At 52.3% G+C, this 14,870-nt stretch overlaps 6 protein-coding genes across 6 annotated transcripts in view; 2 read left to right on the forward strand and 4 right to left on the reverse strand.

The window, feature by feature from the left end:
• Nucleotides 1-324, forward strand: part of BU25DRAFT_229535 (uncharacterized protein) — a 1,229-nt gene extending 905 nt beyond the window's left edge. The window contains exon 2 of the mRNA XM_033701402.1: nt 3-324. Coding sequence (XP_033556100.1) covers nt 3-213 — 211 coding nt within the window. The 3' untranslated portion in view covers nt 214-324. The remainder of the gene's footprint in view (nt 1-2) is intronic.
• A 487-nt stretch (nt 325-811) lies between these two features.
• Nucleotides 812-2,639, forward strand: BU25DRAFT_415743 (uncharacterized protein). The gene has a single exon (XM_033707604.1). The coding sequence runs from the start codon at nt 1,055-1,057 to the stop codon at nt 2,582-2,584; it is 1,530 nt and encodes a 509-aa protein (XP_033556101.1). The 5' UTR covers nt 812-1,054; the 3' UTR covers nt 2,585-2,639.
• Nucleotides 2,640-3,328: 689 nt separating this feature from the next.
• On the reverse strand, nt 3,329-5,419 carry BU25DRAFT_443537 (M6 metalloprotease; the record flags this gene model as incomplete). Its single annotated transcript, XM_033709366.1, has 2 exons — nt 3,329-5,097; nt 5,155-5,419. The coding sequence occupies 2 exons, from the start codon at nt 5,417-5,419 to the stop codon at nt 3,329-3,331; spliced, it is 2,034 nt and encodes a 677-aa protein (XP_033556102.1).
• A 962-nt stretch (nt 5,420-6,381) lies between these two features.
• Nucleotides 6,382-10,035, reverse strand: BU25DRAFT_415745 (HET-domain-containing protein). The gene is made up of 3 exons (XM_033707605.1): nt 8,195-10,035; nt 7,274-8,072; nt 6,382-7,204 (listed from the first exon to the last, which is right to left on the reverse strand). The coding sequence occupies exons 1-3, from the start codon at nt 9,648-9,650 to the stop codon at nt 6,418-6,420; spliced, it is 3,042 nt and encodes a 1,013-aa protein (XP_033556103.1). The 5' UTR covers nt 9,651-10,035; the 3' UTR covers nt 6,382-6,417.
• Nucleotides 9,827-10,943, reverse strand: BU25DRAFT_229810 (uncharacterized protein). The gene is made up of 2 exons (XM_033701405.1): nt 10,084-10,943; nt 9,827-10,014 (listed from the first exon to the last, which is right to left on the reverse strand). The coding sequence occupies exons 1-2, from the start codon at nt 10,783-10,785 to the stop codon at nt 10,003-10,005; spliced, it is 714 nt and encodes a 237-aa protein (XP_033556104.1). The 5' UTR covers nt 10,786-10,943; the 3' UTR covers nt 9,827-10,002.
• Nucleotides 10,944-11,671: 728 nt separating this feature from the next.
• Nucleotides 11,672-14,732, reverse strand: BU25DRAFT_229808 (uncharacterized protein). Its single transcript, XM_033701404.1, has 3 exons — nt 13,976-14,732; nt 12,614-13,922; nt 11,672-12,491 (listed from the first exon to the last, which is right to left on the reverse strand). The coding sequence occupies exons 1-3, from the start codon at nt 14,624-14,626 to the stop codon at nt 11,896-11,898; spliced, it is 2,556 nt and encodes an 851-aa protein (XP_033556105.1). The 5' UTR covers nt 14,627-14,732; the 3' UTR covers nt 11,672-11,895.
• Between the last annotated feature and the right edge of the window lie 138 nt (nt 14,733-14,870).

Below are 14,870 nucleotides of genomic sequence, written 5' to 3' on the forward strand. Positions count from 1 at the left end.
ACCAAACAGAAGGAGCAGAGCAAACAGAAGGAGCAGACCAAACAGAAGGAGCAGACCAAACAGAAGGAGCAGACCAAACAGAAGGAGCAGACCAAGAAGCCAGAAGCAGAGCAGGAGGCTGAGGAGACGTATAGCGAAGGACACAGGATGATGGCTGGGGCGGATGACGAGGAGGATGATGGCACCGATGAAACGGGTGGTGAAGAAGGGTAGGAGCGAAGGAGCAGAGGGAGACGGAGGATGGTGGGTTTGTTGTGTTTGGTTAATGAAGGCACGTGGACTCTTTTCGAAAGAGTGCCACTTATATAGTACAACGAAGAGTCGAGATCAAGATTTTGTCTTCCATCACTTCGTATCAGACAGTCAGTAACTGTGAAGGTGACGGTGCATCGGCTTCAACTTGGCTCGAACAGACTGTGCGTTCCTCTCCCCACATGTTACGCTTTCGAGTTGGGGCTACTGCAGGGGACGCAATCGTGTTCGCAATCCCTGCATTCAATGCTAACGTCGATACATGGACGACTCTGTTGGACTTCATGAGCAGCGTCTCGCAGCATCAAGATGTCAATCCCCCCCCTCTCTCATTTTCCAACGTGAGTCACACATCATCTCAAGAGGCCCCAACCCCTCTCCTCAAATCTTTCAAGCCTACTGCAAGCCTTTCCAATCTGCAACAGACGGTGAGCCATACAGCTGCCGCTTCGTACTTAGTGCATGCAGGAGGGGCAGACTTTGTGGGGTGAGTCGACATGTCTAGCAGATCCTGGCTTCACCGCCTCGCTAAGCGAGACGTGCCGAACCGCGCCTCATCTCACGATCTCCCCGGAAGCTTGCCCGCACAGGCTGCACGTCTCGCTCTCTACCCCTCACGCGACTTGTGGTTGTGCATTGGTGGGCGCAGAAGAGGGAGACCTGAGGACCTACGCCGATATTCGCACCGGAGTGCAAAGGGAGCATTGGCACGGGGCTGCTGTTGTGCGACTTTCACATGCAAGAGGTTGGGGAGCTATAACATCACGACTACACGCATCAAAGCTCTACGGAGTGTGACACCATGCCGACGCTCGATCAGATCGTGAAGGGTGCACCGGCACCCAACGCATCTGTCAACAAGGTCGCAGCCTCCGCATACGCAAATCCCCCACCGCACACGGCCGCCCTCCAGCATCCTCTCCCACACCATGTCATCGACGTCAAGACACCGCGTCCATCCACCCTCAGCGATCCCACATGCCTCCTACCGAGCTCGCCGCCGCAGATCTACCTCAATCTCCTCATCCTCGAAGCCAGCCTGCGCAGCCAGTACCTTACTCTTCGCGCCCGGCGGCGGCAGAACACATTTGTCCTCACGCTACTCGCAGTATGGATAGCATTCTTCTTCTACCTGTTGTGGCTGCGGCCGAGAGAAGACGGCAAAGGCATAGGCGGCTCACAGTACTGGCTCGTCGACATGCTGCAAAAAGTCGGCTTCATCACCGGCGTCGTCACAGCGCTGCTCTTCTGGGCAACAGGCCAATGGGAGCGCGGCGTCCGCTGGCCACGGCGCTGGATCGGCGTTGCGAACCGCGGTCTGCGCGGCATGAATGCGAAAATCGTCGTCATCCGCGGCCCATGGTGGCACGAACTCGTAGAATGGGGACGCTTCATCGTGCCCTTCTCCGGCGGCTTATGGGGCGGCGAGCAAGGCGGGAGTTCATACCACTTCATCAACGTGGTGCAAGAGAAGAACCACGCACTCGACACTGGCCGTCCTCGCCATAGAATCGTCGAGGACGGAAAAGAATACGCAGAGGAAGACATCGCGCCGGGCGGTGACTACATCAAGCTGCTCCTCCTCCCCAAACCATTCACCCCCGATTTCCGCCAGAACTGGGAAATGTACCGCGCCGAATACTGGGAGCACGAGAACGAGCGGCGCCTCGAGCTTAGGAAACGCGTACGCGCCCGCCAGCGCGAGATCGCGCGCGAAGAAGGCGGGCTGCTCTGGTGGACGGGTTGGCGGGGTTGGAAGCGTGCGCGAGGCTTCTCTGGCCGCAGCGCTGATGTGGAAAAGAGCGGTCATGCGCACAGCCATTCGCATAGTCTGAGCGCGAGTAACTCCCACCGCCGACGACGACCCAGCACACTCCAACATGGCAGAGATGGGAGCCACTCCCGCACCTCATCGCGCAGCTCCACCCCCGGACCAGACGACGAGCGTCTTCGCCCCCTTGAGTCACGGGAACGTAGGTGGAGTTCTAGCACCGCAGGTTCCACACGATCTACCTCCGCCCCGAGGGGTAAAACGATCACACAAGGCAACGCTGCGTCGGCGCGCCAGCCCCCTGTGAGACCGCATTTGCCTGGCAGTAGCGGGAGTGGAAACAGACCAGGCACGAGGACGAGTATGCTCAGCAATGCGTCGAGCCTGAGCGAGCTGGATGATGGCTGGTATGAGGCGACGAGTGAGAGTAAGCCCCGGTCGCAAGTGAGGAGGAAGGGGAGTCGGGAGAGTGTGAGTGGGAGTGGGAGTTGGAGCGGGAGTGGGAGTGGGAGTGGGAGTGTGAGTGGGAGCGGGAATGGGAAGGAAGCTGCGAGTGCGTGAGGTGAGCTGGAAATTGGTGATGTTGGTGGCGATGTTGATGTTTGATGATACCATGCCCGCATTACACTTCTTGAAGAAATATGAATCTATGCTTACGCTTTCATTCCAAAACTGCCCCCCCCCCCCCCCAAGCTCTGTGCTACGGTACTATGATTATGTCTTGACGCAGCTCATGTTGGATATTTCCGCACTCGCTGTCCTTGATCTGATGAAGATGCACACGAGAATCTTTAGGGGCGTCTTGCTTCGCCGGTGCCATTTCCGTCTCCCCGAACTGCTCCAGTACCCAAAGTTCGCCTTGCTTCGTGAAACGGTTTGGCGTTATGCTGATGCCGTGGGAACGACAACTCGAAACTGCTCAACCCAAAAACTGACAAGCAAGTCATTCGCTAATCCACTGGCCTTGAAGCACGATAGGAAAGGCGGTTTTTGAAGAGGAAAAAGGGCGGACTTGGTCTAGTCTACAGAAATAAGACGGATAACGTGACATTGGATTACAGGGTCTGGTTAGTAATCTAGCTCAGTACGTGCGGTGTGGAGGCAAAGATGTGTCCAGGGTCAATATCGACGGTGAGCACATTGCTTGGTGCTCCCTCGTGAATACGTGTGCTTCAACACCCGGCTGTTTGTTCACTAGACATCCATCTGGAAAAGAGGGCAACCCAAAGTGAGGGTTCACCAATAATTCAACGACGATTGTAATTTCGAGATAGCACATCAATCTACATGGTAGCTACGACTAGTCTAGACCTGCACCTTACAGCTCTTCTGCGCCTTTGCCTTCGGGTCACTCTCACTCGTCACAGTCAACTTGACAGTCGCCTTATCAACAGCACCATACCCGCTCCGCACAGCGACCTTGACCTCCGTGCTCTCACCAAACTTGGCATACGCCAGCGCATTCGGGACGCCGACTTCCCACCCCTTGCCCTCGACCTTAGCATCCAGCCTGAAAATATCAGACCCCAGATAGGCAGAAAGATCCTGCGGATGCACGCTCGTAGTGTTCGTGCCCGCCTTGCCGGTGTTGTCGAGCTGGAACGTGCAGTACAAGCCCTCAGACGACGAGTTCCCAGAAACAACGCCCTGGCGCAGCTTGACATGGTGCTTCGCGGTTGAAGTCTCGTTCGTCGACCGCACGCCAACCGTGTAGTGCAAAACACCAGCCTCGTCACGGTCGATATCCAAAACATAGAAATGCAACCCGTTCGCCTCATCCACAAACTCGTACTCACTCCCCGACCCTGTCCCAGCATGAAACAGCGCATCAACCAACTGTCTGTAATCGCCGATACTCCAGTACCGTGCGGTGCCATTCGGCAGGTAAAAGTCCACCACGTGCGCATCCTGCGGGTTGGCGTCGATGACCCACTGGAACGGCTGCGTGCGGTCGCTGTTCTTGGTCTTGCTGATCATGACGCCCGAGTCGGGGCAGAACGAGTCGGCGCCCATGCGGTCGACGACTTCGAGGTTGTAGTTGTTGTAGCCGCGGCCGTCGCACAGCGCGTCGGTGGATATGTTGCACGCTGGTGCCAAGTCGCCAGTGCTGCCGAAGGTGATGTTGAAGCCCATTAGGCCGGCGCCGGGGTCGACGGAGCGTGCGGTAATCTCAGCGATAACAGGACCGGAAGTGGCAAGTCCGGAGCGAGATATTTGGAGGATGGGAGTGTTGTCGATCAGTCCGATTTGGTGCTTGTCGCGCATGGTGTGGAGGGAGCCCATGGATCCGCCTTGGACCGGAGGGATTTGCCAGCGGGAGTGAGGACCTCCGGGGCCATTGAAGGAGCCGCGGTCGAGCATGCTGAATGGTCCAGTGTAGGCGCGGCGAGGAGGGACACTGTAGGGGTTGTTGTAGTTGTCGCCAATGCCGAGAAGGTGAGAGAGCTCGTGAGCGAAGGTGGCCGTACCACTCGATTCACCCTGAGTAGACGAACCGCCGCCAGCGTTGGGCCAAATAGTGGAGGCTGCAGCCCAAGAAGTCCAGTTGACATAGCGAGTGTTGGCGTAGTTGGGGAGCGAGCTGTTTGCTGGAGGTCCGAACTCCTCTGGGACGTCCTCCTTGCTCAGGAACTTCATCTCTCCGAACTCTTGCCACGTCGAAGACTCGTCCTGTCCAGCAGACAAGATGAACGCCAACTCGAATGCATCAGCTGTTGCATTGCCTACGTCCCGACGCCACGCGCCGAGAGCGTCTGTTCGAAGATCAACGGAACATGGTGGGCCTTCCGGGCAGGCATCCCCGTTAAAGCCACCGTCCTCATCGTCAACACCGTACTGATAGCTCTTTGCGGGCATGCGGTAGGGGCCGAAGACGGTCAAGTCAACGCCGTACTTGCCGAAAGAATCGCCCATCCAGTACTCATGGAGAGTGTGACCTTCATTGAGGTCGTTCGGTACGTTCAACAACTCGTGGTAGAATTTAGGGACGTCCTCTCGTGCTAAGCCAGCGGCGAGTGGTTGTGGGTTGCCGAAGATATCAGAGTTGGGCGCCAAAGTGACGACGAATGGAGAATCTGAGGTAGATGTGTTAGCCCTGCTCAGCTTGTAGTCTAGCTTGATCTTTTACTTGCCAGGGTAGTCGACGGTGACCATGGCGATGTTGAAGTTGCGCTCCCGTCCTTTGCGTGCAGGGTCGCTCCAGGACGTGCTTGGTGGTGCAACAAAGTCGTCCCACGTCATGTTGTCCGGATTGATCCAGTTTTGAGGGTCAATCGGGGCAAAGGGAGCTGTTGGTGCCCTCGGCCTCAGGAGATGCGCCGGGAACGCTGATGCTGTGTCGAGCATTGCAGCCGCGAGCACGACCATTGAGGCCGACGAGCGGCCTTTAGGCACCATCGTCGCAGTCGTTCAAGACTGTAAGATCTCGAACAGTGGGCTTGTTTTTCGAACAATCGAAGAATGGTCAAGTTGGACAGACAAGAAGTTATCGCGACGGCGGCGACGTGGACTAAAAGCAGAAAACCTACATTGTACCTGCATACCCTGTCTTCCGAGCTCCAAGCTCCTCACTTAACCATGCTACGTAACGATGGCAAACATGTTTGTCCAAGAGATGGAGAACGCTTATACAGATGCCTGTTGCAGTATAGCGTGATGCTTGAATGTGCGCCCTATTGCTTGGCTTATCGTGGCACCTGCTTATTCAAGAAAGATATTCGGGCCAATGCCGACAATGGTGAACTTGGCATCTCGGGTACGATGGGTACAATGATAGAGTGTTCTCGTTGATAAATCCGAAGGTGGCTGGGTGGAGTGACATTGAAGATGCTTTGCCGCGGGTATCGGTGCTTGCAAAAATGTGCAGACCCCCCTTGACCTTGGTACAGTGATGCGTACAGTAGGTGTGTACCGTGGTTCATGAAGGCGGACAGCCTTGTGAGTGTCCGTTCACCACGTTGTTGCCCTGCAGGACATGTACCAGACTGTCAGTTCTGTCAACCAAGATAGAAACAGCCACTTAGAAGCCTTCATTTTACATAACATAAATCTGTTGCAGTAGTGAACCAAGTTCAGGGCGGTCTCTACATTTCAGCAACCATTGTAGAAGCTTTTGGCGCTGTGGAAGAGGGCTTGTTCAAGCCTTCTGCATGGATTTGATGACACGATTGGTCGCAGCGTGTCGTGCGATCCGCTAGGAACTCTTCGTAGCAGTCATCGAAGTCGGGATGAATATAATGCAAGCGATGATAAAGTTGTGTTTTCCTGTAACGCGTCACATCACTCTAGCGACATGTGCAGGATCCGGAGAAAAGTGCGGAGGAGCACAACGTCTGTTGTCACTTACATGATGCAGAACAGTCAGATTGTCTAATGGTACCCTGTCCAAAGACGCATCAGACAATCCTCGCCTGTGTGCCAGGCTTGTCCAATGCAATGTACTTCCCCAGCATGTAGCCTGCCCCTGCACGTGAGTAGATCTCCTCTTCATAGTCTGGCCTTACTTCAGCTGCAGTGACAAGTAACACGTAGAATCTCTTCTCTCCAGGGGCTCTCCCATCGTCAGACCTGGCAATGATAACGCATCGCGCACGCTGACCATCAACACCTCTTGTTCTCTCCGTATCATAGGTGAGCTTGATGTCTCCAGACTTGTAGCCAGCAGTGTTGAAGTCCCTTACGGTGGCCATCAGTTCAGGTCCACCGCCTGATGCTAGCGATGTAGAATTCTCGGTCGTGCCTCCTGTCCATGATGGTACGATATCATCTCTCTCCCATATAGCCGACTCGAAGGGAGGGTCTGCGTAGCTGATTCCTCCTTTGTATGCCATCCACGACCAGCTTGGCACAGAGATCTCTCTTTCGGCAGGAAAATCAATTGGAATCAAGCATTGCTCGTCACTTTCCTCTTCGCCCCGCTGCCACAACAAGCTGCGATGAAAAAGTCCGCCATTAGCTTTGTTGCCATCGTCGAAGATTCCGTAGCCTCCCTTTATACCGAACGCTTCTTGAAGCCGCTTCTCTAATCCTGCAATAGCAAGCGGTCGATCTTCATATCTCGTAAAGTCAAGACGAGAATACTGCTTGTACAACTCTTGAAACCATGAAATTTTCAAGGCGCGAGAGGTAGTCCGCATGGCTTTGTCTGGAAAGTTCGGATCACCCAAGAAATCAGCCATGTTGCTTTAATTCGTTTGTTAGCAAGGTGCTACACTTGAACCACAATAAGTCTAGGATGGATCCATGACTTACTTTTTCATGGTTGTCAGTGTCTCGCACCGTACACCTTTTCCACATTCAAAGTATGTTTGAGTTTCAGTGAAGTATACCGTTCGACGCGCAAGTGCCCTCTCTTGCAATACCCATCCACGCTTGTTCAGCGAGCCTTCAATCACGTCTTTGCTGAAGTTATCGATAGTTCTGCAGACGTAGAAGGGTTTCTCAGTTCCTCTTTGGAAAGCGACATATTGACGCTGGGGCCGAGTGCCAAGAAATCCATCGAGTTGACTGCTTGCCCGGCTAGCAGCAAGTACGCAGTAGGCTCCACTGAAGACGTCTTCCATCTTTTTAGCTTCCTCATTGAAGTCACCATCTAGACCTTGGATGATGCATATGGAATCAATCCACAAATATCGAACCTCTAGTCTGCGCGTACAATCAACTGCGTCTCTGAACGTTGCGGGTAGCTCGGTGTAGGGTATGGCTTTCTTGAAATGCTCGATGTCATGCTGCCTCCCACTGTCATCCTTTCGCAGCGTACTGAAAGGCTCGTACATCCTAGTATCACCCCATGGGTGAGATAGCGCAATGTATTCTCCACTTATGGGTCTTTCCTGGTCCGTCTCTATGACACGTAGTTGTGGATGTGTCGGCGTGCCGACATCGATCAGCCTTGTCGGTAGCAGTCCACGGTTTTTAGCTCTGCATTCGCTGTGATCTTGATCAGTGTTGCAATTGCGGAGCCAAAGTTTCACAATACTAAAGAACGTATCGCTTTGGGGGTTTGGAAGCTCCGGGAAGCCTAGTTGTATGTGAAGTGGCGGCTTCGCTTCTAGGAGGTGTGATGTTAGCAAAAACCCTCTGCTAGTACTCCTCAAGCCAGCATGATTGAGGGATATGATGATGATGTTTGTGTACACAACTGGTTATCGATATGGATGTAATTAAACTTACCGGGACTTCGGATGATAGATAGCACAGGATACGGGTCGCCTGTCAACATAAGATTTGACTGTTTTCTCTCGATTTGTAGCTTGTCATTCTTGATGACTTCGTTGTGCTTGCAAGCCATTGCAACAAGCCCACAAAAGTCACATGTCTTTGCGCGAAGATGCAATGCCGACAACTCATCTTCCAGCTTGAAGCTTGATGCCCAGAAATTCAGAGCTTTACAGCGGCTACAAAGCTTGGTTCGCACTCTCGTCGAAGGCACCATTGCTTCAGAGCCCACTTCAAGCAGAACAGATTCTGCGAACAAATTGTCAACATTGAACTCCCAATCTTTCATCGGCGGTAGTGTATAGTCTGCAGGTCGTATCGGTACCCCAGGCATTTCGGTAAGTACCCCGATTGGTGGGCGTAGCTGTAGACTGCCCAACCTTGGCAGGTCCGTCCTATCTCGACTTTGCGTTGTGGATGTGGATGTGGACGGCATGCTCGGTCGCAACCTCGGTGGCTTAATATGATCCCTGTCCCCTCCAACGAGTAGATATTCTTTGTTGCTGATCTTTGCAATGATCTCATCAAGTGCATCTCGAAACTCCACGGCAGTTGCTCGATAACGGGTTGTGATTTGGCCGAGTTCAGGTGCTGCGAATCCTCGACCACCGGCGATTGCACTCGCTCTGTTTGGAGGTAACGGCACAACTAGCAGCTTCTCTCGAACGAGTCTGATGAGATCGCGAGTTGCTGAGTCACGTTGGCACTCCGGGTCGACCTTCTCAATGTGACTTATCCATCGTAGCACAACTGGATGGACTTCAGCGCGACGCGCTTGTCCTACGTCTAGCATCTCGAAGTATTGACAAAGTCGCTGTTTATCACCACCCTGGACCTGGGTATAGAAATTATTGAGCTCATCGTTTCCGTACAGAATCCATATAATGAACTCGAGTGTAATACAGCCCATAGACCAAATGTCGTAGAGTCGTGATCGCGGCCCCTGGAGAGTATCGACAGCTTCGGGAGCCTCATAACGGATTGTCCCGTACCTTGTACTTGTGAGGTGTTTCCGATCCTGTGTTGCAACGATGTGTTGTTTTGCCAGTCCCATATCTGCAATCTTCAGCGTCCCGAGACTTATGCCTGTACCCACAAATCTTAGAATGTTCTCAGGCTTCAAGTCCCCGTGTCTTATGTTTTTCGGATTTGGGGTCTCGAGGGGCTTCGTTACTTCGTTGTCCTCGTTACGGATCTGGATGTTCAAATTGATCGAATCCTCGTCCTCGTCCGTATCATTCTCATCGTTGCGGCTAGCACGGGCTCTGACACCATCGTGCAGGCTTACGAGAGCGTCTGCAAGACCCCTCAGCTGTGTAACAGCTTGAGAGATGATATCTCCAGTCGGACATTGCCATCTCGTATTGTCCCAATAATCTCGTAAGCTATCCCCGTCTGCCCAAGGAAACATGAAGTAACGATTATCGCCTCTTCGTATAGCTGCAACGCACTTGATTATGTGTTTGTGGTTGAGCTCATTGATACTCGCTAAGGCTTTTGCTTCATCTTCCCAAGCCTTGTTTGTGCCGGTTTTGTCGTTGCCACGTTTGATTTGAATCTCCTTGATAGCCACCTAGTAATGATTAGTAAATCCAATTCTCCATAGCATAAATGTGGCCCCAGCCTCGCATAAGTCTGACGGTCTCCCTAAAAGTTGAGCAGAACCAACTTTACTTGGAACCCAGGTGTCAATTCCATAGGCAAGCTACCTTGAGTTCTCAAGATGGGCGTTGCCTGAGATCGCGCCACGAAACAGTACATGACTACCGTGTCCACTAAACAGAATATATTATGAATATCATAGCCGGAGGATAAGGAGGACGTTGAGGAAGAATAACACGTACCTGTTCCATGTTTACATGTCTTTGGTGATCGTCGCGTATTACTACCCTGTGAACAAAGCTGAAAGCGCCGACCTTCGGCGCTGCGCCCACTTTGGTGAAAGGAAAGATGTAGTTGTCATACAAGAGATCGTGGTCGTATTTGGCGCAAGAGAAAACAGGAACCAGACATTTCCATTGTTTCTCGTAGAAATTGTGAATTTTCACCGGGGTCCAGAGCTTGACGGACGACGTCCAGATTGCCGGAGGAAATATCTTAGTTGACGGCATCAAGTCTGGAATAGGTAGGGATTCATCTGTAAAGTTGTTGTCCCGAAAAATCGACATGGCGATGACCAAAAGTATCGGATCAGATTCGCATTGGAGGGCCACAGCAAACGTTCTGGGCGCATTTTTTAGTATCCACGTAGCAAGCTCTTCGCGATATTCAATGTCGCAATTCATCTTTTGGATCTTCTTCTTTTTCTTATCCTCAGGTAAGCTTCTGAATTCGCCATCGAAGCTGTGCAGTTCTGTCGCGATCGCAGACTGAGTTACGAGATCTTTCAAACAACCTTCAGGGAGGTAATCACGTGCCGGGTCATGGAAATTGCTGGAAACAAAAGACTTGAGTATCCGATCCACCAAAGGCGCATTCTGGGGCTGTTCTTCATCTTCCTCGTCATCCTCCTCATCGTCATCGAGCTCTTCGTCCCAAATGCCCATGATGTGCTGCTCGATGTGTTTGGATGACTCGCGTGGTGGTCGTTGATCCACTTGCGCTTCGACGTTGCGTTGCGCGCATTCTACGCCTCGTGGGAAGACAAAGAAGTGGAATCTAACGTAACAAGATTTGGACTTGCGTTGGATGATTTCTCCCTTCTCCACTCCTTTTAACACTTCCTACTGACAGCTGAGGGCCGAAGAGCCGCAACAACGCCAAATGCGGGCTTGCAGCAACCTCAACGAATGGGACCTCGACACGTCCCAGCCGTGTGCGCCACCGATACTCAGCTGCGTGCGGAGGATGTAGCCCGAAGCGACTAGTTGCATGGCGCGACGTCCGGACCCCACGCTCTTGGACCCCACCAGTTCGATGGTGCGTGATCGATGTTTCGCTTAGCGCTTTCGAGTGAGGCGAATGAGAGGGCTGCAAGCTGTACGGCTTCATTGGGCCTAAACTGCTTAGAAATTGACTTGGCGTTACGATGGCCCCTGTAACGTCCTGGTGGATAGAGCTCTTCGTGCAAGAGAGCTTTGAACCGCAGCAAAAGCAAACGACGCAAGATTCGGCCGAAGCCTAGGCAACCCATGAACAAAGCTGCCTGTTGTACGAGAAGTCCAAGAAGTAAAACGAACTGTGAACAAACAAGTAAACCAAAGACCATACACACCACATATCAAAGACTAGAAGCATTCCATGTAGTTCTTAACATGACATTAGGAGCAGCCGGAACTTGCAACACTAATTGGTGCCGCGGCGTTGCCGCCGTAGAGCCTGACAAGGTATCATGCCTTTTGGGCTTGCGGAGTCTGGGGACGTGGGTACCGTATCCTCTTTGATTTGGAGGACCACTGCTTGCGATATCGACTCGCGTTTGATGTGCCAAGGCTTACCTACAGTCGCATACTCCTGATTCTTGCAGCACTCTTGGTACATCTTGTCCAACTTGACCCAGACTTCCTCGCAGGATTTACGCTCTTCCGAATGAATAACGAGCATATCACGCTGTATGACATTTAGAAGATCGTGGCAGTAATCGGTACATTGCGTAAGCTTGTGCAAGCGATCGATGAACTGCGGAGCATTGGTCAGCAACTGTAGATTACATGCACTCAATGGAGACGGACCCGAGTGACGGCTTTCTTCACCATGAACTCATGTGTATTCTCTCCAGGAATCCGGAGGGCTTGGAAGAAAGCGTCGGTCGTTAAGTTGTTCTGGAATAGATCCGGGGTCATTCTCGATCGGCTGAATTCCATAAGAAGGTCATAACCACCAAGAAACCAGGTCAGGAACTCTAGGTAAACGCAGCCTAAACACCACATATCGTAGGTCTGACGGATTGTCGGAGGTATTCGGTCCAGCCCTTGGTCGCACTCAGGCGGTCGATAGGTCAAAGTAATGGCAACCTCTCGTTCTTTGGTTTTGCTTTTCAAAGTGTTTAGCTCCGCTTGACCGAAATCCGCAATCTTGAGAGTTCCTTTCAGGGCGTCCGGCACACCATCGGTGTCGTCATACCAAAGGATGTTGCCAGGATTAATGTCCCCATGGCGGCCATATTGCTTCACGCCATCCTCTTCTGTAACGGAATCAGATTGACGCCGAGTAGGGATGGGTTCTTGAAGCCCGTGTGCCATTCTCGAAGGAAGTGGGCCGAACATGACTTGCTTCTCGGATCTTGGGAGGTCTTTGGCCTGATCTTCAGCCACTAAGATGCGTCAGCGATCAAGTTTGCCATCAAAAATAGCACTGGTGTGTAAGTACACCGGTCATTCTACAAGGGTGTGTCATGTAAGGACAACGAAGTGGTAACGAAGAATGGCGGCTTACGCAAGGGCTCTGGTGAAACTATTTCCTGTAACCCACTGCGACGTCTTGTAAACGTCAAGTGCCTGTGCAGTCTCAACAAGCCATGAGACAACCCAGCGCACTGTTTGGCTAGCCAAGCCACGTTGGTGTGATTGCAAACTGGCCGGCTTTGAATGTCGCTCCAATACGCGAACATGTCGCCCTCAGCTCGATAGAAGATTAGGTGCAGTTTGTTGAACTGCTCGAATGTTGCCAGAAGAGAGACAATATGGTCGTGCCCTCTACAGCCACTGAATTTCTTCAGAACCTCGATCTCTGTCTTGAAAACCCGGGCATCACTCTCGTGGAGCTGCTGCTTTATAGCGAAGCCCCGTGTGCTTAGTCTTGTATCCTTGAAATCATGATGATCTTCATGGATCTTGACCATGACAACCTTTCCATATCCACCAACTTTTTCGGCATCTTCCTCATGTGTGTCATTGGCGTCCAGGAATGGCAGGATGTGTTGATCTCGAAGAAGATAGTGCTTTACATCACCATCCTTACCTTGGGCAAAGAACGGTGCAAGCAGCCTCCATTGCTCCACTTGAAAGTTCAAGAGCTTCACAGGTGACCACTTGGAATGCTTGAAGCATCTGAGCGCCTTGTCTGAACTTTGTCCGGATGCATTCCTTCGACAGAGTCCCTTGATCTTTCGCGTAGTGGGCGGAAGAAGAGGTAAATCCAGATCACTCACGTCCTCTGCTAGGAACAGTCTGATCGATGATACTGTCTCGGAGATAACTAGTAGCGCAAAGATCTTGCGGAACGACTTGATCTTCACTTTCTTGTCTCGCTCGATCTTACTGCCACGGCATATTTCGGTGGCCAATTGTCGAATTTCTTGTTCTGTGAGAGTACCTTCAAATTCCTTCTGAAGCTCATGGGCAACTGATTCCGGATTCACAAGGCGCGACAGTTCATTCGCTGGCAAGAACCGATGAACTTGACCCTGATAGTTCTTGGTATGTTCGAAGGCGTTCACAAGTCCTTCTTGCAGTTCGTATTGGGACTGCAGTTCGTACTGAGAGTCACTGTCAGAAATATCGTCTCCTGACTGCTCAAAACATGACAGGGTTTCGAAAGAATCTAGTCCAGTGGCGGTATTTTGTTGCCGATGAAGCTGCTGTTGGCCGCCGGCATCAGATATGACATCGATGCTGGGTTCGCGCGAAACATGATGCGGTAGCTGGACCGGCAATTCCAATGACGCCCCCAATGATGACGTGTAGGGTCGTTGCGCATTACACGCTGCTAGGTGAGGCGACCTAGTTGAAGCAGGTGATGAGTGCTAGGTGCAAACGTCAGGCAGAATTTATTAGATTTGGGTAAGACTATGCTTACGAAGGTTCCCACATATTCTGGCTCCACACAGGCTTGCGCGCCAGCAATGGTATGATCATCCTGGAAATACTCTGTACCTTTCGTTCTGCGGCGATACGGAGTTCGCTGCTGGCTCCAGTCCAGGCGGTCATTGACAAACGTTGATACAGCCGTTGATTCACTATCAGACTCAGCACCAGGTATCGGGTCGAACGATATTCGGCTCGGATATTTCGCTTCCGCTGCTTCGCCTCCATCATTGGATCCCGTGAATGAGTCGTCTCGGATGTCCGTGTGCCCAGGTGTTTCGTCGTTGCTGATGGTTTGTAGCGGGCTGTGCGTATACCTGGACCCTGGTGAGAGTTCGGTGTCCGCGTCATCATAATCACCACGTGGTATCTCTTCAACGGAGACATTTGGCACCTGGAAAAGTACTTGTTCCGAAGCTAAGCTCTTGATTGTGTAGATGAACGATCGTGGTGTCGAATCTGCATTGTGCGCAGAGCTGCCTGTGGCTGAGGGGTCGAGAGGAGGCACCCGAGAGTGACTCAAAGAGTTATCTGCCTGACTGGTCTGCATTGTGACTGAACAAGGGATGTTTGCGTCTGCCCAAACGCCAGTATTCGTGGTCGAAGACAAGAGGCGGTGCTGAACATATACAGCCTGATCCATACGGGCGCGAAGGACCGCACAGAGCCAGGCTGAGTCGCTGTACCATGGCACGCATAAGGCCAATACACGCGTGCATATAGCCCGTGCTGTCACGATCGATGTGGCTGACCATTTGCCCTCTTTAGGCGGCAGGCAAATGTCGAGAGCGCCAGACCGGTCAATGTTGGGGCGTCTAAGTGGTGGGGTCCAAATGCACGCGCGCGCAGCGGTTTGATGTGCAAGGCGCAGCAGCAGCAGCTGAAAG

This window comes from Macroventuria anomochaeta, assembly GCF_010093625.1.
Source record: "Macroventuria anomochaeta strain CBS 525.71 unplaced genomic scaffold BU25scaffold_50, whole genome shotgun sequence".
Classification (NCBI taxonomy): Eukaryota; Fungi; Ascomycota; class Dothideomycetes; order Pleosporales; family Didymellaceae; genus Macroventuria; species Macroventuria anomochaeta.

Bases quoted from the DNA above. Each gene is read 5' to 3' on its own strand.
- BU25DRAFT_229810 (XM_033701405.1), bottom strand. From the start codon at position 10,785: ATGGGCATTTGGGACGAAGAGCTCGATGACGATGAGGAGGATGACGAG.
- BU25DRAFT_229808 (XM_033701404.1), bottom strand. From the start codon at position 14,626: ATGGATCAGGCTGTATATGTTCAGCACCGCCTCTTGTCTTCGACCACG. The intron at 13,923-13,975 runs GTAAGCATAGTC...GTTTGCACCTAG, and splicing joins CAGAATATGTGGGAACCTTC to CACTCATCACCTGCTTCAAC. The intron at 12,492-12,613 runs GTAAGCCGCCAT...GACGCATCTTAG, and splicing joins AGTTTCACCAGAGCCCTTGC to TGGCTGAAGATCAGGCCAAA.
- BU25DRAFT_415745 (XM_033707605.1), bottom strand. From the start codon at position 9,650: ATGTTTCCTTGGGCAGACGGGGATAGCTTACGAGATTATTGGGACAAT. The intron at 8,073-8,194 runs GTAAGTTTAATT...CACACCTCCTAG, and splicing joins ATCTATCATCCGAAGTCCCG to AAGCGAAGCCGCCACTTCAC. The intron at 7,205-7,273 runs GTAAGTCATGGA...AACGAATTAAAG, and splicing joins ACACTGACAACCATGAAAAA to CAACATGGCTGATTTCTTGG.
- BU25DRAFT_415743 (XM_033707604.1), top strand. From the start codon at position 1,055: ATGCCGACGCTCGATCAGATCGTGAAGGGTGCACCGGCACCCAACGCA.